This window comes from Hydra viridissima, unplaced genomic scaffold, assembly GCF_058129835.1.
Source record: "Hydra viridissima isolate aposymbiotic clone 2 unplaced genomic scaffold, HvirCarnegie_v1 scaffold_3, whole genome shotgun sequence".
Classification (NCBI taxonomy): domain Eukaryota; kingdom Metazoa; phylum Cnidaria; class Hydrozoa; order Anthoathecata; family Hydridae; genus Hydra; species Hydra viridissima.
The window spans coordinates 9,225,396-9,250,420 of record NW_028324302.1 but is presented as its reverse complement, the minus strand read 5'-3'; the positions used below and the strand labels follow the sequence as shown (position 1 = coordinate 9,250,420).

At 30.6% G+C, this 25,025-nt stretch overlaps 2 protein-coding genes and 2 pseudogenes across 3 annotated transcripts; 3 read left to right on the top strand and 1 right to left on the bottom strand.

The window, feature by feature from the left end:
• Positions 1-347: 347 nt before the first annotated feature.
• On the bottom strand, positions 348-4,437 carry LOC145183440 (uncharacterized; annotated as a pseudogene). The gene is made up of 6 exons (XR_016450419.1): positions 4,346-4,437; positions 3,723-3,927; positions 3,370-3,463; positions 2,105-2,769; positions 1,355-1,530; positions 348-725 (listed from the first exon to the last, which is right to left on the bottom strand). The product of XR_016450419.1 is annotated as an uncharacterized LOC145183440 (transcript).
• A 5,683-nt stretch (positions 4,438-10,120) lies between these two features.
• On the top strand, positions 10,121-12,197 carry LOC149890891 (zinc finger BED domain-containing protein 4-like). The gene is made up of 2 exons (XM_090081988.1): positions 10,121-10,217; positions 10,736-12,197. Exons 1-2 carry the CDS (start codon positions 10,198-10,200, stop codon positions 12,195-12,197), a joined length of 1,482 nt encoding a protein of 493 aa, XP_089938114.1. The 5' UTR covers positions 10,121-10,197.
• Positions 12,198-14,010: 1,813 nt separating this feature from the next.
• Positions 14,011-15,267, top strand: LOC149890890 (zinc finger MYM-type protein 1-like). Its single transcript, XM_090081987.1, has one exon. It carries the CDS (start codon positions 14,011-14,013, stop codon positions 15,265-15,267), a length of 1,257 nt encoding a protein of 418 aa, XP_089938113.1.
• Positions 15,268-21,725: 6,458 nt separating this feature from the next.
• Positions 21,726-24,067, top strand: LOC149890889 (uncharacterized; annotated as a pseudogene).
• Positions 24,068-25,025: the final 958 nt, after the last annotated feature.

Sequence of the window (25,025 nt, the reverse complement as noted above, 5' to 3'; positions counted from 1 at the left end):
GTCTGGCAACCAGCGCATGTTGCAACGTGGGTCCATTAAAGGCCTACATTATGCGTTTACCTAATTTTTTAATTTATCGTAATTATACATATACTTAATTATTTAAATTATATATAACTAAATATATAATTATAAATAAATTATATAAAAATATTACCTAATTATCATATTTATATTTACAATATCTATTTTTAAATTTTTTTAGTTAGGTGGTAAGTTAACAATAAAAAATAATTAAAAGTGGTTAATAAATAATTCAACAATGTATGAATGTTTTCCTAATTATGTACTTTTTGGGTATATTATTTTAAAAGTTAAAGAATGTCCAAAAAAAAAAGAAACAAAAATTACATGCTCATATATCATTAATAATAGAAAAACTTGTAAAGCTTAAAATAATGCCAAATACACAATTAACATACAAAACATATAAAACAGATAATATAAGACACCCTAAGCACATTAATCTTTGTCAGATTCGTTAGAATTAGAGTGTTCAAATCGTGGTAATGATAATCTCGGTAAAGTTCTCAATGTTAATGATTGGACGGTATGGTTCAAATTACCACGACTTTCTGTTGAACTGGCTTTCAGAATGGACTTTCTTTCGGCTCTTTCTTTTCTGCCTCCATTTCTGTCGAGAGCTCCAGACAAGAAAGCCACAATTGCCTTTTGAATTTCGCTGTCTGTGGCATCTTTTGTTGGCAAATTTCTTCGTATTGCTTCTACAAACATGAAACAGTCATATGCAAAGTGTTTTTACAAAAAATTTTACAAATAATATAGCCTTTGTTTACGTACGTACTAATAGTTTTGTTACACTATACGTAAAATGTATTATACGCGCTGCATTTTACACTCTGCATGCTTAAATTTTTATTTCATAATTTTTGTAAGTAAACTTCGAACAAATAGCAACTATTTGGTCGAATTACAACTTAAAAAAACAACAGATAAGTAGTAATAATGTAGTATAAATACAACAGAAAAAGGCTAATATTATATATTCATTCTGATTTAATGAAAACTCTAAACAAATTCATGCAAGTAAAACTAATCATGCAGTAATGAAGGGATGTACGATTTCCTAATATAAATTTACCATTTCAATTGATAAATGTTATATATATTATATATAACAAGACAATTTTTCATTTTTTAAATATACATAACACATCCATAAATAGTCAAGGAAGCTAAATAATCTTTAAGATATTCACAAAATATTCTGAATAACGTCAAACATATTTAAAGATTTTAGTATATGACAACGATTAGAATTAAATAAATGACAATTAATTAAAGAAAACAATTGCATACAATTACTTTTAAATATTTATATTTAATAACTTACAATAACTTACTTTCAATAACTTGGCAAAATTTAAGAGCTCGGAAAGACTTTTTATTAAGTTCACCTTTTCCCGTCCAATTCAATTTTTTTGCCACTTCATTATTTATTACGGATGATATCATTCGCTTTGTGGCTTCCTTGAGATTTTGCCCGCCTTTTGCTGCTGCTCCCTTTACCTAAAAAAAACTGTTACTCTTAATAAAACAATTCTGTTTTTTTTTTATTAACTTATAAAATCATTTGCAATATACTACAAATTAATTACAGATGTGATTAAGATTGTTTTGACTTTAGAAATATTTGATTAGCTCTTTCAATAAATCCTTTAAAAAAAAGTAAAGTTCTATACCTAACCAATTACCAGTTGGTAAAAAGATAATTTTCATGCAATTACATATATTAATAACCATTACAATTAGTTCTCAAACTTTCATAAGCATTTTTTAGACAACTTAATCAGTATGGCTCTTTATTGACAAAGATTATGTCCTTAGGTTTTACTTTGAAAAAATTGTAAATAGCATTTTTACTGTTTCAGAATCACTAATATATACACAAATCAATAGCCTCTTACAAAAATCATTGCTTTAAAATGATTATTTGAATTATGTTGTTAGGTTAAGACATAAGTCAATGGTCCGCTTGAAAATTAATCTTTAATTTTAACTATATATAAATTAAAAAAACTTAAACTATTAAATTTGGAAAAATAATTATTAAAATCATGTTTGAAACAATTCTAAAGCTTACAAGCTTAATAAAAACAATTTTATCCTGCTTTAGTGCATCCTCAAGTTGCTGCAATTGTTCGATGTCACAAACCGGTAAATCAAGAGAATCAAATATATCATCATCATCATCATCATCATCATCATCATCATCATCATCATCATCATCATCATCATCATCATCATCATCATCTTTACCACCTTGTGTAAGAGTCTGTAACATGGCAGTGTTGTTGTTCACTTGCTTCTGCAGATTATTCACAGCAGCTTTAAGTTCCACCTGAAGAAGAATAATCTTGTTCAAAGTGGCATTCATTGATGAAAAGGCAGTAGTTGATGAAACTAATGAAACAGTTTCAGCATTGTGAACAAGCTCAGACTCAAGCTGTTCTCTATTAACATTATTATTACTGTCATTTAAGGAATTATTTTGAATCTGGCTAGTTAACAATTCTTCTTTTGAAACAACTGCTTTTATTAATGTTTGATTGGCATCAGGAAATGGAGGAGGTATTGGTGCACGAGGAGATAATTTTTTTTTTTGCTGTTCGATCACTTTTTTCAACCATGTTCCATTCTTTATTGACTATAGGAGTAGGCGGTAGCAGATAAGATTTTTTAAATTGTGGTTGTTCATAATAATCTTGAGAGTCACTATCATAATTTTCAGCAGGATACTTTTGTATTCTAAACATAAAAGTCATATGTTAAAACATGATTAAAAGAAATCCATCTTATGGTATCTAATAAATACCCTAAAGTATACATTATGAAATGCCATATAATACCTTAAGATATTATAACACTGCAGTGAAAACAATTTCAAGGTTAAACATTGACTGAGTAAATAAGTTTATACATAGCCAACAAATAATAATATAAACTTAGTAAAACATTTGTTTTACTTAAGGCCAAATAAAAAAATGTATATACATAAAATAAAGGTGGAATAAATATATAATGTGAATTTTAATAAAAAGAAGAAGAAGAAGATATTTCAAGGATGCATCAATATTTATGCAGCCCCGATCATAAAACTGGCCCTGGTTAAGTTTTATCAACCTGATAGCTTGCTACAAACAAGTAAATTTATTTAACTAGCAAATTAATGTATAGATAAAATTTTTACATTTATTGGATTATGAACCAACCTGCACAATATCATGTAACTAATTTACTGCTATAACACCAAGCAATCGCCACTATATTATGCAACAAGTAAAGCAATTCATTTCACTTTATAAATATGATGTGTACCAAATTTACATATAAATTATAGTAGCTTACCGTTTGGGGTGCAATCTTTGACTTTTGGAGTCACTCTGCAGATCTGATGCGACAGTAGCTTTAGAAAGGCAAAATTGAGCCTTCCCGTAAGATTCTGAAAATTGTAGAAAAATTAATAACACAGCTTAAAACCATTGTATTAAAGTAACTGGATTTAAATTTGTGGCACAAGTTTAATGGAAGTACAATTAATTAGATAAATGATAAACTATAAACATATCTAGACATCATTTAAGAAGTAGAATACTATTTTATTATCCATTTTTAGAGAAAACCTAAAACAATAACTTTACATCCTATGATAAAAAAGAAAGTATTTAATTGTTTTTTAAATTAAAATATGAGTGGATTACCTTTTGTCCCTAAAATTCTGACTGAATGCTTTCTCCAATTATCAGTTGGCGTTTCTTCCTCCTTGGCAGCTTTATTGTTTCTTTGCTGGCTTGTATAAGGAGGCCAATAACACATATCCTTACCGATTAGCCATGCACCTGGTACAATTGCAACATCATCATTTTCATCAACAAATGCAACAATTGCAAAACAATTTTTATCCATCTAAAATACAGAACAATAAATCCAACACAAAATAAACTTCAAGCCTTTTGTAATCAACTCAGTTAAATAATTTAAACTTATCTTATTTTAAGTGTGTTAAATTTATTTAAAGTTTAAATTTCAATTCTTATTAATCTTAAAAACAATAACCACATTATAAATCAATTATAACATCGTGTAGGATACATAAATAACATATATAAAAAAACTTCTTTCTTTATAGATTTCAAATTAAATTATTTACTTTTTTCTTATAAATACTATTATAGTACAATTATTATTACTTAACAAATAATGTTATTAAATAACAATATCATTTATAGTGAAAATAAATATTGTTACTAATAATATTATTATCAATAGTGAAAAAGTAATAACAATGGTTATATTATTTATAAGGAAAAGTAAAATAACTTACTTTGAAACCTATAAAAATTTTGTAACACATTTATTTGTGTGCTTGTATTATTTGATCCTCATATTTTATTTATTAATAAATTGTGAATAGATTTTTTATTAAAATAGCTTGTCTTTGTATATATATATATATATATATATATATATATATATATATATATATATATATATATATATATATATATATATATATATATATATATATATATATATATATATATATATATATATATATATATATATATATATATATATATATATATATATATATATATATATATATATATATATATATATATATATATATATATGTATATATGTATATATGTATATATGTATATATATACATATTAGTCTTAATTCTTTTATTAAAAACTATAAAAGATATATGTAAAAACTATTAAAGAAAAGTGTTATAGAGGAATTGAAAGATTATATAAATTACAAAATAATAACATTAAAAAATAATATCAAAATAAAACATTTAGTTACAAATTCAACAAACCTTAAACTTTTTCAATGGATTTAATAATGAATGGATAATAAAAATTGATCTTTTTATATCAGTCAAAAATAAGGAAGTCAGACAAATTGACAAATTGTTATGTTTTTACTTTTTTTCCAAGACAAATCATTAATATCATTAAAATCATTATAATGCCTAAAATTACAAAAGTCAGACAGAAGAATCAGACAGAGTTATTAATGCAATAAAACAAATAATTAGAAATAACAAAAAACATTTTACTTATTAATACTCTTTTATTACTATTGCTAAAATAAAAATTATATATATATATATATATATATATATATATATATATATATATATATATATATATATATATATATATATATATATAAGATTTAAGTGACATCTTTAATAGTATGTGTAAAAGTATTATAATTATTAAAACATCATATACAGTATCATACTATTATTTCTTTTTCTTTTTTATGTAATATTTCAGCTCATATGGTGAGAGCCATTATCAAACTAATAAAACCGTTATAAACGGTTTTATTAGTTTGAAACCGTTAACAAATCGTCCAATTACAAATGGTTCCCTATATTGTTGAAGTTTATTTTCAAACTGTTCTATTAGTCCAAGAATGGGCCAAAGTTGTGTGTTAGAACTCTTAAATAATGGAAGGCCATCTATATTGACTTGAAAAGATATTGTTGAAACTTCTATTTCATTATCACTACACAAAGTTGGAAATTTATTGAGTATCTCCTGCTTTATACCAAAATAACAAAAACCTTCATTCACTTCACGCTTAGCAATTTCTGTTCTCATTATTGTTTTCGGACTTTTTGACAAACCAGGAACAAACTTGCTCACAATGCAAATTAAATCACTAAATGCTCGTTGTGTAATGTTATGTTGAAAAGACCAAAAAGCTAAATCACCCTCCAGTTCATCTATTGCATTATGCTTGTTGCTTATATCTGAATCACTATCGGATAAAACTTCAAACTCGCTATTTTCATTATCGATTAGATAAGAAATATTGGGGTTATCATCCAGAGCAGTAGAGTTGGAAGCTTCATTATCTGAGTTGTTAATAGCATATTCTTTGCAATTTGTTTGAATGACTGTCTCGGGCAAAGTGGAAAATAAAACCCGGTTTCGCGTATGTAATCATAATTACAGGCTCCATCGACAACGATTTCACCTTGTTTTATTTCAGTCAAAATATTTTTTACTTCTTTCCGAATCTTTCTTCTTTTAGTCCAGTAGCTCCAGGGCTGGTCTTAGGCCGATTTGACCTATTGCTCCAAATAGGGCCCCGTGCTTGGTAGGGGCCCCGCAATTTATAGCATATCATTATGAATGGCAGTAATTTTTTTTTATAAATTTCTATCAATCTTAATATAATTCGTACTAAGCATCGGCATTACCGCACCGGCGGTAAAAAAATTTCGGTAAAATGCGGTAAAATGCGGTAAAACGCGTAATACGCATTTTTACCGCAGTGCGGTAAAAATGCGTATTACGCACTTTTACCGTATGCGGTAAAAATGCGTATTACGCACTTTTACCGTATGCGGTAAAAATGCGTATTACGCACTTTTACCGTATGCGGTAAAAATGCGTATTACGCATTTTTACGCTGTCTTGTAACAGAAGACGGTAAAATTGCGTAAAAATGCGTAAAATCGGTAAAAATGCGTAAAAATGCGTAAAAACGGTAAAATTGCGTAAATACGGTAAAACTGCGTAAAAGCGGTAGAAATCGGTAATTTCGGTAAATTGTGATAAAAGTTTGTATAAGCGGTAATTATTATGGTAAAAAATTACTTTGTTTTTATCAAGTCAGATAGTTGTTAAATAATTAATTTCCCTTTAAAATTAAATTAGTCTCCTATATAAGCTTGACAAAAGTCAAGAAAGACTAACAACCTCAAAGTTCTTCAGTGATCTGATTAGTATACCAAAATCACTACCGAATCAAACCATCTTCAAGAAACAATGTCTCTTTGGAATTATTTTACCAAGCTAGACAGAGAAGAGGATAACATCTCTGGCTCTGGCAGAAAATCAGGATTTGCTGAGTGCAATAAGTGCAAAAAAGTGATTAAGCTGTCTCAAGGTAGCACCAGTGGAGTTAAAGCTCATTTAAAGTAAGTGTTTTACTCTTACTATAATTTAGTATATTTTAAACCACTGATCTCAAAATATAACTAGATAGCGTATTCTATTGTTGTTTTCGAAAAAATATTGAAGCAAAAATTGGCCTTCCAAGATGGTGGCGATCAGAGCTCTTAGCGGTGAACCGATGTACATCTAATAAGACTATTGTAATATGAAAGAAAATAATCAAACAGTTTTGAAAGAAAAACAAGACAATGAAACAAATTTTTAAAAAGTTTATAGAAATGAAATGATTTTAAAAAAATTAGACAATTAAAGAAATTGTTAATTTAAATGTTAAAGTTCAAAATATTCGATATAATTTTTTTATGTGCAATTTACGATTAAATTAATATTTATGTATAACTTATGTACCTTTTAGTTCTTAGTTACCCAATACAGTGTGCTAGAAGGTTGATAACACAACTGAATGGTAAGCGGCAGTGGTGTCTACCTACAATTTTGACAAATTTTATATTTTCAATAACGCAACATGCAGTTGTGCTACTAACCTTCTCAGGGCGTGTCTAGGGGATGTCTGCTACGTCGCTGGACATACCCAAAATATGTATCTTTATATATTTTTTCACAACTTCAATATTTTGAATAAATATGATGCGTCGGTAGATAAAAGCAAACAGAGCGAATAATTATAGCAAACTAAAGCAATAATTAAGCAAACTATACAAGGTTAATTGTTCGAACGGATTGTAAGAAGTTATTAATCCGGGATAACAGTTAGATTTACGATTTGGTATTTTATTATAGCGCTTTTCAAATCGAGAACGGTCTAAAGTTTATTAAAAAACGATTTATATATTAAACGGAGGTTGTTTTAATTTTTGACTTAAACAAATTAATAAAAAACCTGAATGGACATACCTTTTTTATTAAGTTATAAAGTACTTCATTTTTTAAATATTTTCTTTTGTTAATTTAAAAAAAATAAAAGTTATTATTTCTTAGAGAACAAATTCCGGACTTCCATTTCAATTACACCCTTAGTAAAGTTTTAGTCAAATTCTTTTGATATTTATCATCAGGAGGAGAAGACTACAGTTAACAACAAGCATATATTAAAATATATCAATGGACATCCCCAATTGTTTTATACAAAGCTGTGTATCTTTTTAATTACTTGCATTTTGAACAATATAAAAAGAAAGTAAGGGTTTTAAACACTAAAAATTAAATTCGGACTTACGTTTGTACATACACTAAGCCGTCTTACCTCATATATGCGTTTCTCAATGAGGAAGGGGGGGATGCTAAAATTTAACATTTTTGGGAAGGGGTTAAAATTGCGACTTATCCAAAAAAATTCCTGTACAGGCCCCTGCTTCTAGCACAAGCATTGGGTAGTTAAGAACTAAAAGGTACGTAAGTTATATTGCAAATGCTAATTATTTTAAATTTGAGATTTCTGCACAAGTAAACAAATACTTTTTCTTCACTACTATTGAACAAACTAAATTGAAACAAACTAAAATTAAAACTCCTACTTAGTTTTACTGAGAATCTGTATTTTATCATATGTGCCCATAATTATGAAAGTGGTCTAAGTCAAAATTAAAAAAAAATGAATTTATCACTTATTTCACACGACATGATTTTAAACTAAATATATTCAATGTAATTTTTACGATATCGTCAAAAATGAACCTTTAAAAAGTAGTTGTAATTACAACGTTATACGGAATTTTTAATTTATTCAAATGCGAATCATTAAATATCTCGAAATAAGAAATATGACTTAGACCACTTTCATAATTATGGGCTCATATTTATTCTAAAAAACGAAAAGCAGAAAGTTAACATACAACAAGCTATTGTAAGAATATGTTTTGTTAAATAAAAAAATATTTATACTTGAAGTTTATGTAATTATGTAATATTCCGTTATTTTTATGAAAAAGTCTTATGCTAAACAAAAAAATAGATTTTTATTTGAAACTTATCAATATTTGAGCTTAAGATATAAAATTTGATTATCATTAGTTTCTTAATTTTCATATAGCCGTTCGTTGTATCCGCCGCCTTCTTGAGAGGCCAAAACTGGCTTCGAAAAATTTTGCGTTTATATGAATAAACGAGCTGGCCCGGATAGCGATCCGGGCTAGTTTGTTTATTCATATAAACGCAAAATAAAATTAAGTTGAAATAAGGACAACGTCGAGATCTCGGTAAACGGGCTGGCTCGTTTGCCGAGCCAGCCCGCTTTCCATATAAAGAGGCCCTAACTCTAAATTTTCACCAGTCAACAAAAAAATCTATTAAAATGGCTGCCCACAGTTTAAAAACAGAACCTCTGATCACGTGGTATTAGTTTAAACTTTTATAGCATTTGTTTAATAAGACTGTACTTCAGGATAAAGTAACTACTTCACGCGTTGACAAATTACTAAACAAATTACACCAAGGTAAAGGAAATTAGTTGTCGACACGAACAGATTTTCATCATTTTTTCAAGATAAATATTTGTAAATTTGGGAACTTTTTTCGTGTAAACAAAGTCTGTCAATGATAAAATAGATCTGTATGGATAATTTTAAAATGACTAAAAAAAGTATAGCGAAGTATAAAAAAGCTTAAATTAAATTTTTTATTAAGATCTGGTTTCATTCAACTCCTTGGTCCTTCATTCACCAGCCTTAATTTTGTGTATTTTTTTAGTATTTTTTCCGACATGTCGCCATTTTTTGCCTCGGCTACTTTATAAGCTCCATAATTTATATTCCTTAATGCATTATTTTTTTAGTAGGTGTATTTTCTTATAGACTTTTTTATAATTCATTTGATAAAGCATAACCTTTTAAAAAGTTATTCAAATTTATAATTATCTTGCAAAATGCGGTCAGATATTTCATGTTTTCGCTTTTCATATTTCATATATTATTTCAATTGTCATAATAAGCTCATAATAACCCATTTGTTTTTGTCAAATAAAAATTAGTTTATATATAGCTGGTAAATCATTTTATGTTAATATTAAATACTTAGTTATTCTTGCGGTTTGCCATAAATTGACTTTGCTAAATTCTTTAAAACTGTGACAATTTATTTTTTTCTTTATTGTATTTACATTCATTTTATGTTTAAGTTATTTATCCTTTACTGTATATATTTCTGTTGTTAAACATAAAAATAGAAAATTCTATAATATTCATAAACTGGATGTCTACAGCAATATAATAGATGGAGTAATTCCCTAGACATGAAACCATTGTGCTCTAGGTAGCTACAAAACAATTTGATTTTTGTATTATTTATTTTATCTCAAGTTATACATGTACTAAGGTAGTCAAGCAAATGATCTCAATTTCTTTTCATTGTCCGCGTTATTTCTTAAGGTATTAAGAATGTCTATCTATATAAAATTAAGCTTAAAACTTGGTTCTTTTGCTGTTATCTTTAATAAATAAGAGGAAGTTGAAATGACTGGTTAGACGAGTCCAAAAATTTTCGTTAAATCCGACAGACTTTAATATAATTTAATTTCTATTGCTTAAAACAAAAGATTTCTAACTATGCGCAACGAGCATGGTTCGCAAAAAAAAAACAATAGGTTGCACGTCCATTTCTTATATGTCCATGGTAAAATGCAACATGATAAAAAAAAAATTATTTAGAATTTTTAAAAAAACACTAATGTGTCTTGTGGTTCATGTATTTATTTTTTATGAACTATCTACTACTGAAACATTGTAATTCGCATCCTTTTAAACATATATAATTCCACTATTTTATTTCAGATCCTGCAATCCGCTATCTTTTTACCAGATGCAAAAAGTCGATAACGAAAATAAAGAGAAGAAATTTCAAGAAAAGAGGAATGCTCAGGCAGAGGCTGATAAGTCCAGTACCGTAAGAAGATATTTTGGTCCTATTAATAAAAACAAAAGGCTTGATAACCTCCCACATGATGCATCATCAAGTCACCAAACAAAAATGGACGACTTTACTGAAACAATAAAGTGGCCTTCACAAAGTGCTCAACAGTTGGAATTTGATACCATCCTAACCCTTTCACTAGTTCTCTCTAACCTCCCGTTTCACGTTATTGAAACTGCTGGCTTCAAAATGCTGCTGAATTATCTTTGTCCACTAGCCAACCTAAAAAGTCCAACTACCTTATCCAAATTCAAGCTACCAATGATTTATCGCAATCTAAGACGTGATGTAAAAATGCAAATTGAGAGAGACATCCCGCATTGCGAAATGGCAGCTTTCACTACAGATGGATGGACTGCAAGAAATGGTGATCCCTTCGTCTCCCTTACATTGCATTATGTTACCAAAGACTTTGAACTCAAAAACTTATCTTTGGATTGCCAAAACTTTATTGGGAGACATACAGGGGTTTTGCTTGCACAAGGAATAGACCACATGATTTCTCAATTTCCTGGTCTTCAGAGGGAAGACCTTTACAAAGTGGGTGTTACTGATGCTGCAGCCAACACGAAGAAAGCAATCACGGAAAGCAAAGAGATCAGTGATCATCTAACCTGTGCCGATCATCTGCTCAACACTTGTTTAACAAAGGCTGTAGAAAAATCAGAAGGAATCAATGGTATAATTAAGAAATGTAAAGGACTTGCTCAAAGGACCCACCAAAGTTCATTAGACTGGCAGGACATCAAGAAAGCGTGCGTGGAAGCAAATATAGAACCAGTCAAGATCATTCAGCCAATTGTAACAAGATGGAATTCTAACTTTATGATGCTTAAGTCAATCCTCAGATTGAAGGCTGGTTTACTGGTTGCTCTAGAAACTCTAAACAAACCAGATCTTCAAAGTTTGATTCCGGATGAGTTAGAGTTTATTAGTATTTACAACATTTTACCATTTCTGGCAGAATGTAAGCGATGCTCTGATTCCTGGTCTTCTGAAAATCTAGTGACTATGCATAAAGTTCAAAAAGACATATTAAATCTCCACTTGCTTTGCAAAAGAACCATAAATGACATTGAAGAGCGTGACCCTCAAGTTGCAGAGTGCCTACACAACTTCATGAAAGAATTTGAGAAGGGTTTACCTAATTATGGCGTTGGAGTCAAATACTATAATGTGGGCACCCATATTATAGAGGATATACACTCAAAAATATTGCAAACAGTGAGGAAGGGAGGGAAGCCGCCATCAAGGAATTGGTTGACAATCACCCAACCACAATCCAGTTCTGCGAGTCATTGGTTGATGATCATACTTCGCTAGAAACATCAGATCTTGACGAAACTATGGATCCAGTGGACCTTGAGTTTTTGAAAGACAGGAGGCAGGTTTCAGCGCATCGCCCTGGGACTTCACAGCCTAGCCAATCAAAGCTCAAGCCACCCTTGATGCTTGAATTTGAAAAGTATCAGACTATGGCCTTACCTGAAAGGGATGTGGATGCTTTAGAATGGTGGAAGCAAAATAAAAATGAGTTACCTTTGCTAGCTGGTCTGGCTAGAAGTTACTTGGCTATACCTGTGACTTCTGCTTCATCAGAAAGAATGTTTTCAGTAGGAGGTAGGACAGTTACTGATTTTAGACATAATGTAAAACCAGAAAACACTAGCATGTTAGTTTTTGTGAGTCAAAATTACGCAAGGGTTCCTTCTAACCTCAACGATTGGGAAAAAACTTGCGAAGAAGAGCCGTATGAATTACCACATGTCACACCACCAACTAAGAAGACTCACCAACAGGGAAAATCACATAGTCAAACTGAAACTAAAAAAAGAGGTGCACTTGAAAAGGCTTCTCCAACTTTATCAGATACTCAAACTGGTCCTGAACCTAATAAGCAACAACAGCTACAGTTAGATACTCAAGAGAGTCAAAGGACTCTAGCTCAACAAGAAGGGTATGAAGTGACTCAAGGTAAAGACCAAACTCAAAGTGTCTCTTTGTTTATTCCAATGACACTCCAGCACAATCAAAGTAGAATCAAAAAAGCAAAATTAGGTAATATAATGAAGTCGAATTGGAAGGGGAATGAGAAAAAAAAGTACAGAGCATAAGAGCTTGCAAACATTTTATTAGAGACAGATGATGATATATCTGATGATTAATTTTTTATCAGTAACTTGTTTGTTTAAAACTGTAAATGTAATATTTACTAATAGAAATACAAAAAGCAATTTAAAGTATCTTTTTTTAGTTTTTCGGTAATCAGCAAAAAAAGAGGTAATTTGTGATAAAATGCGGTAAATCGTGATAAAAAGCGGTAAAAAGTGATAAAAACGGTAAAAAGTGATAAATGCGGTAAAAAGTGATAAATGCGGTAAAATTGCGTATTACGCATTTTTACGCAAAATTACCGCGGTAATTATGCATTTTTACGCATTTTTACGCTTTTTACGCAGATTTACGCAGATTTACGCAAATTTACGCATTTTACGCAAATTTACGCATTTTTACGCATTTTACGCAAATTTACGCATTTTTACGCATTTTTACCGACGGTGCGGTAACGCCGATGCTTAATTCGTACAGCTAACGTTGAACGTTTAATGCGCATGGTAACGTCTATTGTTATTTTTAGTTTATCTTAGTTATTGCGGTATATGGTATAAAATATATTAGTTTCCAATCTACTTTCGATAGTTCCAGAAGTACTTATTTCCGAAAATTCACGAGGCAAGCAATGAACATGGCGGCAGCTTTTATATTGTTAAAGATTAAGCTGTATTTACTTTTGAAATGTATGTAATATATTTTTTGTTTGTTTATGCTATAATTATTTTTCATTTTGTTTACTATTAGTTTTATTTACTTTTGTTTAACGCAAACTTTTCTCGCTTTTCAGTAAATATTTTATATTTAAGACAATATAAATTTTATTGGATAATTTTAAGACTCTTAAAAAAAAAAAATAATCTTATAAAATAAAATAGTTTAATTAAACTGTTTAATTAAACTATTTTATTTTATTGTGCAATTTAGTAGTAAAAAAAGAGATAAGTTTTTAGTTTTGAAGAACACAAGCCAAAATATGAGTAAAAGACAAAGGGACGTCGGTAGAAAATATCTAAGTGGTAACATGAAGAGAACCTTAGCTAAGGTAAAGAAAACTGAAGCAGAAAAAGAAAAAGGTGCGTTAGATAAATATTTGAGTAAATCAGTAGATCTGTTTGAAACTGAAAAATCAGGCAAACAAGTCGAGTCAGACGACATTGAAACAAATATTTCTAAAGAAATTACATCAGAAGATAGTAGTATTTTTCATTCTGGATGTAATGCTCAACAAAATACATCTGAATTATGTATAAATATATCTGTTAACACACACAAGGATAATGAGGATATTTCAGAATCAAGAGAAGAAAATTCAAACCCAGCACTATGTGATATTTTAAAGATAAAAGATGACCCTGCTACATGGCCAAATAAAATAAATCAAAATGTCAGAGATTATTTAGTGAACGAAGGACCCCCTAAGATCACTGTAGAAAATTTTCCGCAAAATGAAAAAGGGTTACATTTTTCGAAATTTCATTGTAAAAGAAAATTAAAAAATGGGGAAGTTATAGAACGACCATGGCTAATATATTCTGAATCATTTGATAAAGTTTACTGTTACTATTGCAAACTTTTTGATACAAATTCTGATTCTGCACTTGCTACTTCTGGATTTGACAGCTGGTCAAATATTCATACAAGATTAGAGGATCATGAAAAATCAAAAAAACATTTGCAATGTACACTTAATTGCTATGAACTGCAGCAAAGGTTATCTACTGGATTAACTGTTGATACATTAAATGAAAAATTAATAAGACAGGAAACAAAACGCTGGAATCAAGTCTTTGAGCGACTTGTTGCTTCTGTACAGTTTTTGGCAGAAAGGAACTTGGCATTTCGTGGGTCTGAAGAACAAATTGGAAATTCACATAATGGCAATTTTCTAGGCGTCATTGAATTGCTAGGAAAATTTGATCCAGTTATGCAAGATCATATACAGAAAATTATTAACAAAGACATTCATGATCATTATTTAGGCAAGACCATACAAGATGAAATTATTGATACTATAGGCCAAGCTGTTCTACAGGAAATTATTGCTAGAATTAAGTCGGCAAAGTATTTTGCAGTGATTCTTGACTGCCCTCCTGATATCAGCCATCAGGAACAGATGTCAATGGTGCTAAGATATGTCGCTGATGGCACACACTCAGATGTCCCAGCAGGAATTTATGAACATTTTATAAAGTTTATTATAGTTGAGAGCAGCACTGGTGAAAATTTATTTAACACTCTTGTGAAAGAAATTGAAATACATCAGAGGACAAGGGTATGACAATGGAGCTAATATGAAAGGGCACAATTCTGGAGTGCAAGCACGACTTTTGGAAAGAAATTCACGAGCTTTCTATACTCCTTGTGTGTGCCATAATTATAATCCTGTTCTAGGAGATATGGCTAAAACGTGTTCAGATGCCATGACATTTTTTGGAACCCTGCAGCGTATTTACACCCTTTTTGCTTCATCTACAAAAAGATGGACTGTTTTTAAAAAGCATGTGAAATGCCTGTCTGTTAAACCATTATCAGAAACAAGATGGGAATGTAGAATGGAAAGTGTTAAAGCTGTACGATTTCAAGCCGCAGAAGTGTGTGATGCTTTAGAAGAACTAGCAAAAAGCACAAATGATGCTCAAGGGAAAAGTGAGGCTGAATCATTAGTAAGCCAAATGACAAATTATAGGTTTCTGGTTGCACTATGTTTTTGGCACTCTTTATTGTTTCAAGTAAATTTTACTAGCAAGGAACTTCAAAGCAATACCATAGACATTGCCGCGGGGCTGACATCTTTTGAAAAATTGTTTGATTGGTTGAAGACATACCGAGAGACAGGCTTTGAAGCAGCATTGATTGATGCCAAAGAGCTTGCAAATGAGTTAGAAGTTGAACCCATATTTCAACAGAAGCGCTGTTACAAGAAAAAGAAAATGTTTCTTTATGAATCTTCTGACGAACCAATTTTAGACCCCAAGACAGAATTCCGGGTAACTTTTTTCAATCAAGTTGTAGACAAAGCATTGCAATCTCTTCAACCACGGTTTATGCAGCTGAAAGAAGACCATAAACTTTTTGGATTTCTATATAATTTTCAAAATATGTCTAAAGAAGATCTCAGAAAACATTCAGCCGACCTAGAAATTGCTTTGACAGACATTACAAAAGATATAGAAGGGTTCATGCTTTCCTAAGAAATGGAGGCAATTAAGCCAATACTGCCCGTTCAACAACAAAAACCCAAAGAACTCTTTAAATATTTGGCTTGTAATGATAGGTCGACTGCATTTCCAAATTTGTTCATAGCCCTAAAAATACTGATGACAATTCCAGTTACAGTCGCTTCCGGTGAAAGAAGTTTTTCAAAACTAAAATTAACTAAAACCTACCTTAGGTCAGTAATTAACCAAGAACGATTAAACAATTTGGCAATAATATCAATTGAATCTCCTATAAGTAGAGAAATTAATTATAAAAAAATTCTAAAAGATTTCGCAAGCAAAAAAGCAAGAAAGATCCACTTTGACTTATAGATTATTTGTTTATTATGACAATAACAAGAACTGTTTTGTTTAAATTCATTGTAATATTTTTATTATTGTTTATTGATTCGTTTGTGGAGTTATGTTTTTTGTATAATAAATGTGTTTCAATAATTTTATAATTAGTAGTTATTGTAAAAAAAAAAAATCAGGTGGGCCCCGCAAGCATTCGTTAAATTGGGCCCCGCAATTCGTAAGGCCGGCCCTGAGTAGCTCATTGCTATAACCAACTATAGTTGGTTATATATATATAGTTGGTTTTATAAACTTACGTCGTGTGCTTAAATAAAAATTATGAACTTACAAAAGCTTTATAAGAGATAGAAATATTTATATATTTCGCTCTTTATCTTATTCGCATCAATAAAAAGTAATTTTGTCTAACTCATGGTGTTAACACTATAATGCATTAGCGGTACGCCAATTGGCGTACTTAGCTGGCGTGCCACTTAAGATACGCTTATGACCCGATAATGGCTCGCCAGTTCTGGTGCGCCAGCTGCGGCACTTAACTGGATCACACGTATTTATCCGGAGCTGGCTCGCCAGCCCTGGCCCAATAAGGTCCTGCTTATTGGGCCCGAGTAGCAACGTATACATGGCCCGACAACGGTCCGGTTCTGGCTGTGGAACAGGGCCGGGCCTGGCTTGCCAGACCTGGCGCAGTGCCGCCATGCACATTGGCTTAACTATGGCCCAGGGCTGGCTAGCCATGGAGGCTCTTGCGTTTCAACGGGCCACCACTGGCAAATACTAAAAAATCCTATGCAAGCCCATACCCAGCAAATTCGCCATGCTTGCTCCATGCATGGCCCACCATCGGTGCCATGACTAGCCCACCATCGGCCGACAAGCATGGCCCAAGCCAAATGTTGGTCACCGTTTAATGCATGGTCCATGCATGGCAGCCGTTTTTCGACCAGTGCTTAGCCGTTGCTTCACCAATGCTTATTTTTGTTATTTTTAGTTCGTTTTTTTTTAAATTACTTTAAACCGACGTTTATACGTTGCTTTGTCATTGCTCATTTTTATGTTATTTTTGCTTTATTATTATTATTTTGTTACTTTTTTTTAAAACTAATACTTAGCACATAAGAAAATTTAAATTAAGAGGAATTCCTCGTTCTTCCTTTGTTCAAAGACTTAATAAATTGCCGGAGGAAAAATATGAAAATAACTCAATGTTAACTTAACTCAAAAAAGGTATACGCGAAAACATATAATTGATGAGATATTTCAAAATATTATAAAATGGAATATAGAAAATTAAGTCCACCGTTTTTGCAATACGCTTTATATTGACTAGCAAAAAGCAACCCGTAATACGGGTTATGGTCGGTCTGTTACTTAATTTATAGTGGCTGTTTTCCATAATTTAAAGTTGCAAAACCTTAGCTAATACCCTTTTAGAAAAACGCCTTCAAATTGAAAAAATTAAACCATCTGTAAAATTAAAATACAAAGTATGAGGAGGTAAAATAATTTCAAATTATTTAACATTGAGTAATTTACAACTGACATGGGTCATATCAGTGTAAGGCAGAACCATTTTCCTCGACATTGCTAAGTTCAAAACAATACGTTTTTAGTTACTAACACAAAATAATAACACTTCGTCATGCTTTAAATTGACGAAAAAGTAAAGCTTAATTCTTGTAATATTTTTTATAACATGAACTTTAACTAATACCCAGCCGGCATCTTTACGTTGTTTCAACGTTGATATTTGGTTGAAGCGTTGTTTCAACGTTGGTTAACCAAATCGCAACGTTAAAATAACGTTACTATTTAAACGTTGTTCAGTAAACGTTATTTCAACGTTGACAAAAAAACTCAAAATTATTTCAACGTTTTAAAATAACTATGCGTTAGTTGGTGTTTAAAGTAAAATAAGTAAAGGCCAAAAAGTAAGTGAAATAATCTTTTAGTATGACACGGAATCAGAAAAGTTTCCATTAATAAAAGTTAAATTCTCTTCAGGTATTACATCTATTTCTTAAAGTTATTATTTTTTAAATAATGGGCTAAAAAGAAGAGCTATTATAACTTTTTCATTTGCACAAAAAGCAAACAGGATTGTGAAAATTTTGAGTTCACAACCAAGTGACAATGAGGATGTTGATTTTCTTCGAAAAAGAAAATATAAACAAAGAGAATTTCCTGATTATTTTCCAAGTAAATTTCAAGTTTTTATACCTGAAAATAAAAATACCTGAGTTATCATAATTTATACTATAAAACAGTAACTGTATTTTACAGGTTCAGTTATCAAAGATTTGGATGAAGTGTCAATGCACCTGACCTCCAGTAGTTCATCAATTAAATTTAGAGGTAAATGTATATACACATACATACATACATACATACACACACACACATACATACATACATACATACATACATACATACATACAGACAGACAGACAGACAGACAGACAGACAGACAGACAGACAGACAGACAGACAGACAGACAGACAGACAGACAGACAGACATACATACATACATACATACATACATACATACATACATACATACATACATACATACATACATACATACATACATACATACATACATACATACATACATACATACATACAAACATACACACATACACACATACGGCGCTAGTGCACTTTCGCACCCCCCCCCCCCTTTTTTTTATTGCAGATTATGATAGAGAATTTTATGCTGATTCAGAAAAATATAAAAACATAGACTTGAAAATCAACGGAAAGTGCTCTAATTCGAAGTCAAAGTTGTAAAAAATCCCACTAAAAACCCTAATATTCGCCATTTTGAGAAGGATAAGTTAATAAATGATAAGTTAAGTTAATGATAAGTTAATAAATGATCTTTTAGCTTAAAAAAGCAATACATTAATGGCATGGTTTTTACGTTAAAAAAGTTGTTAAAGGATGTTTTTACGAAGTGTCTTCGTAGAGCGTAATGCGCTCGACGTGGCCATAAGCTACTCAGAGCGCAGAATTGTACACGCATGCGCAATTATTTTATTATAACAGTACGATTTATATTACACAATAAAGCTGGTTGGATAGGCGGTTAGGGTCAGGGTAAGGGTAAGGGTTTAGGATAAGGTTAGGGATAGGGATAGGGATAGGGATAGGGATAGGGCAATACAATAATGATGATTCATAAATTTGTCTAGATTCTCACATTCTACGTTCAACCTTTATTTAAAATCTTCCATTGATTTCATTTCGTTAAAACACTTTCGTTATAATCCTTAAAAATAATAATGCAAAGGCTAATCGAAACCAGGTCTGCTTAACGCGCAATGTAACGGTAATTAATTTTCGTTAAAACCGAAAGCGTTTTTGAAAAAGATTTTTAAAAAATGGCGAATATTAGGATTTTTAGTGGGATTTTTTACAACTTTGACTTCGAATTAGAGCACTTTCAGTTGATTTTTAAGTCTATGTTTTTATATTTTTCTGAATCAGCATAAAATTCTCTATCATAATCTGCAATAAAAAAAAAAAAAGGGAGGGGGGTGCGAAAGTGCACTAGCGCCTATATATTTTATATATATGTAAAATTTAATATAAAAATTTAGTCTATTCTTTTTTTAATGCGTTACATATATGTAAAGCAAAACATACATGCTGAAGTGCAACATTTTATTATGTTGCACTTCAGCATGTACGTTTTGGCTTCTAATGAATATGTTGCTTATCATGTTATTGGGTAATTCCATGTCAATTGAGCCAGAAAATGTCAAAAATGTCACCATACATCTCAGATTTTGCTGATTTTTATACAGTTGAGAGTACTTAGTAAAACAAGAAATTCTTGAAAATTTTAGCTTCTAGCTCCAAGAGGATCCTGAAATATGATCATTTTACTTTCAACTGATCTTGGCCTCTTGTCCTCTCAGAATTATGACCTTTGTTTAAAGGTTTCAAGTCACATAGCTTTAAAAATATTTGATATTTTGACTTAAAAATTTGTACCTGGCTATTTTCAGGGTTGAAAAATCCAATGAAATAATCAAAAATATAAAAAAATATTTTTAAGTACCTGTAATGATCAATTTAAATAAATTTAGGCAATTTTTTATATACCTGATTTTGATGCTTAAGAAACCCGCGTGGCCTTGATGATATCAAAAAAAATATTTTACACATTATTCTAAATTTTAGGATCTTTCAGAAAACATAAGAATTTTGATCTGCAAGTATATGGATTTCCATATATGGATAACGGGACGCAGGCCCCACCTTTTTGTAGCGGAATCTTGCAATACATTTTCCACTACCTTTCAGACTAGCTAGAGCTATGAAAATTTCTGTATTTATATAGTGTCAATAAACGAGCATTTTAAAATTAAAAAAGGGCCTAAGACACTAGGGGAGGGGGCTGGGGGCATGTGCCCCATTTTTTTGAGCAGAATCTTGAGATGGATTTTTCACTATCTTCCAGACAAGCTGCAGCTCGGAAACTTTAAGCATTTGTGTAGTCCTCATGAACATGCGTTTAAGTTGTTTCAGGTCAGATGACCAGATGGTCCATGGGACTGGGGCACCTGGGACCATGCCCCACTTTTTTTCTCAAAAAAAAATTTTTTTTTTTTAAACTTATTTAAGATAACTTTAAAACTATTGTCTTCAAATTTTTTTTTTTAGATTTTCATTTTTAACAACGTTAAACATTTCTTTGATAACATTGCTTCTCAAGTTTTTGTGATTTACATTTGCTCCATTTGGTTTTGATCATTCTATGTTCAATAATCTTTCTTAAAATGTTTTAAGAAACTTAATGTTTATAAGAATTTTGATTTGCATGTATAACATTAAAAACAGTCTAAAGTAATGGTTTTAACAGAATTTAATTTTGTATAATTTAAAATTTGAATTAAAAAAGATTATTATATTTTGCTAATTCTAAAATGGTAACAGCAATTTGTTAACAGAAACAAAAAACATCCTGTCATTACACTAGTATAGAAGAAATTTGTTACCTATTAAAGTCATCATTAACATTTTTAACATTAAAGAATTGAGTATAATTAAACTTTGTGAAAAGGAAACTTTCTTTTTGTCAAAGTAAGATAAAAGAAATCAATCACTGTTTAGATTTGTATTACCATGGTGATTGGTTAAGTTGCTTTCATTAAATTAATTACTATTGGTTTCTCATTTTAAACTAATGTCAAATTGTTTTTAGTGTTACAGTAAGAATGGATTCATGTGATTTTGGAAAAAAGTTAGATGATACTTCTCATAAACTAAGTTATTGTAGAAAGATTGATTTAAAGAAATTTGATTGCTATAGAGAAGATGCCAACGAAGAATTTATTTGGAGATCTGGAATAACAGATGATAAAATTTTAACAATCTGCCTTCATCATGCAAAGATTTTTGGTACACACTTTTAAAGAAGCACACAAAATATTGTAATTTATTGGACAAGCATAAATCAAAAAGAAAAGCAATCAAGGTAAATATTTTTGATAAAAAATTATTGTAAAATCTTTTTTGAATAATAAAATTAAAAAATGAAATTAAATTCTGGTTATGCATTATATATTGAAATAAGTGCAAATAATTTTCATATTGATAGGTAATTACTAAAATCAAATTGTTCTTTTCATTTCAGGGAGTCATGTAATAACATTAGACATGGCAAAACAATTGAGAACTAATTTTCCAAATGTTGTGCCTGGATATCAACTTTGTCGGAGCTGCTTTGAAGCTATAATCAGTAAATTTCATGAACAAGATAATTGTGAACTTGAAGAATCTATTTCATGTGGTACTTCTGAAAAGTCACGAGAGGCGTTAAATGTTAGTTTGGAAGCAATAGGTGCATCCCCATAAAACTTCATGGCATTCGAAAGCATCAACGGTTATCTGTCGCTAAAAGAAAAATTATAAAAACATTGTCGAAGTATGAAGAGCATATTTTAAAAGTATATAATGTTAGGGAAGAAGAACTGAAACATAAAATTCCTCATACGAAAATTATTGACAAAAGTAAATGCGATGATCTAGACAAACTAACAGCAGAAATAAAAGAAAAGTTAATTGTTTCTGACCAAAAAACTAAAATTCAGTTGTTAACATTTACACCCGAGTCTTTATTAAGAAATTTTGCTGCAAGATATTTCAACGTCACTATATACCAAATTAAAGAAGCGCGCAAACTAAAGAAAATAAGTGGGATTTTTTCAGTTCCAGGTACTAAGAAAGGAAAAATATTTTCAGAAATAACATTAAATAGAGTCAACAATGTATACCATGATGACGAATTTACTAGACAAATGCCTGGTAAAAAAGATTACGTAAGTATTGGTAGAAAACAACACATGCAAAAGCGCCTTATTTTATGTAATCTTAAAGAACTTTACGTTTCTTTTAAAACTAAATATCCTCAAGAAGTTATTGGATTTTCTAAGTTTTGCAGTTTAAGACCAAAATGGTGTATAACTGCTGGAGCATCAGGCACTCATTCTGTTTGTGTATGTACCCTCCATCAAAATGCAATACTTTTTTGTCATCAGATCTTTGTAAGTACAAATAAAATGTACTTACAAAGATCTGATGACAAAAGATGTTTGTGATGCGACAAGTAACGAGTGCATGGTTCATCTATGTCCGAACTGTCTAGGTGTAGTTTCTTTAAAGAAGTTTCTGGATGCACAACTAATTGACAATGACGAGGAGGTGTCAATCAATCAGTGGCAGAAAACAAACAGATCTATCAGACAACAACAATGGAAGAATACAAATTGATGTTATCAGAGGCAATAAACAAGTTAACAGCTCATTCCTACATTGCAAAATGTCAAGCAAGATACCTAAAGCAACAAAAGGAAAATTTAGCAAAAGACTGCTGTATTGTCTTAGGTGACTTTTCAGAAAACTTCACTTTTGTGATTCAAAATGAAATCCAAAGTTACCATTGGTGCAAAAGTCAATGCACATTGCACCCCGTTGCCCTCTATTTATTAAACGAAAATGACCAACTTGAAGAAAAATCGTTTTGCTTCATGTCAGAAGATAATGAGCATGACACTGGTTTTGTGTATGAAGTTCAAACACAAATAGTTAACTATTTAAAAGAACATCATCCTAAAATTTCAAAGATTCTTTATTTTTCTGTCATGGTAAGTCACCATGTGATGGTATTGGTGGCACTGTAAAACGATTAACTACAAATGCAAGTCTACAAAGGCCCATAAATGGCCAGATATTGAATTGTAACAAAATGTTTGACTGCTGTACTAACAATATTAAAGGGATTATTTTTTTCAAGATTGAAAAAAAAAAGACTGAGAGAATTGCGCACCACTTTGAAAACAGGTTTTGAGCTAAGTAGAACAATTCCTGGAACTAGGAGCTATCATCAATTTAAACCAGAATTTGTAGATACTATTAGCTTTAAACGAACAAGTGAAGATGTTCATTTAACAGGCATTTTTTCTATTTCTGGTATTCAAATTTCTCGAAATGATCAGCAAATTAAGATTGATGCCTGTAACAACAAATGGACGTTTTTATACTTTGACCATTGATGCATCTAAGCTAATCTTAACATTATCTTGACTTTCTTTTTTTTGTATTTTATTTTGTAAATGGGGAAGTAAAACAGAGCAAGTATAAAGCAATAAAAATTTTTGAATACAATATTTTCAAATTTATCTTAAATTTAAGACACATTTATGTGTTTAAAAAAAAAAAAAATTTTTTTTGAGAAAAAAAGTGGGGCATGGTCCCAGGTGCCACAGCCTCATGGACCATCTGGTCATCTGACCTGAAACAACTTAAACGCATGTTCATGAGGACTACGCAAATGCTTAAAGTTTCCGAGCTGCAGCTTGTCTGGAAGATAGTGAAAAATCCATCTCAAGATTCTGCTCAAAAAAATGGGGCACATGCCCCCAGCCCCCTCCCCTAGTGTCTTAGGCCCTTTTTTAATTTTAAAATGCTCGTTTATTGACACTATATAAATACAGAAATTTTCATAGCTCTAGCTAGTCTGAAAGGTAGTGGAAAATGTATTGCAAGATTCCGCTACAAAAAGGTGGGGCCTGCGTCCCGTTATCCATATATGGAAATCCATATACTTGCAGATCAAAATTCTTATGTTTTCTGAAAGATCCTAAAATTTAGAATAATGTGTAAAATATTTTTTTTGATATCATCAAGGCCACGCGGGTTTCTTAAGCATCAAAATCAGGTATATAAAAAATTGCCTAAATTTATTTAAATTGATCATTACAGGTACTTAAAAATATTTTTTTATATTTTTGATTATTTCATTGGATTTTTCAACCCTGAAAATAGCCAGGTACAAATTTTTAAGTCAAAATATCAAATATTTTTAAAGCTATGTGACTTGAAACCTTTAAACAAAGGTCATAATTCTGAGAGGACAAGAGGCCAAGATCAGTTGAAAGTAAAATGATCATATTTCAGGATCCTCTTGGAGCTAGAAGCTAAAATTTTCAAGAATTTCTTGTTTTACTAAGT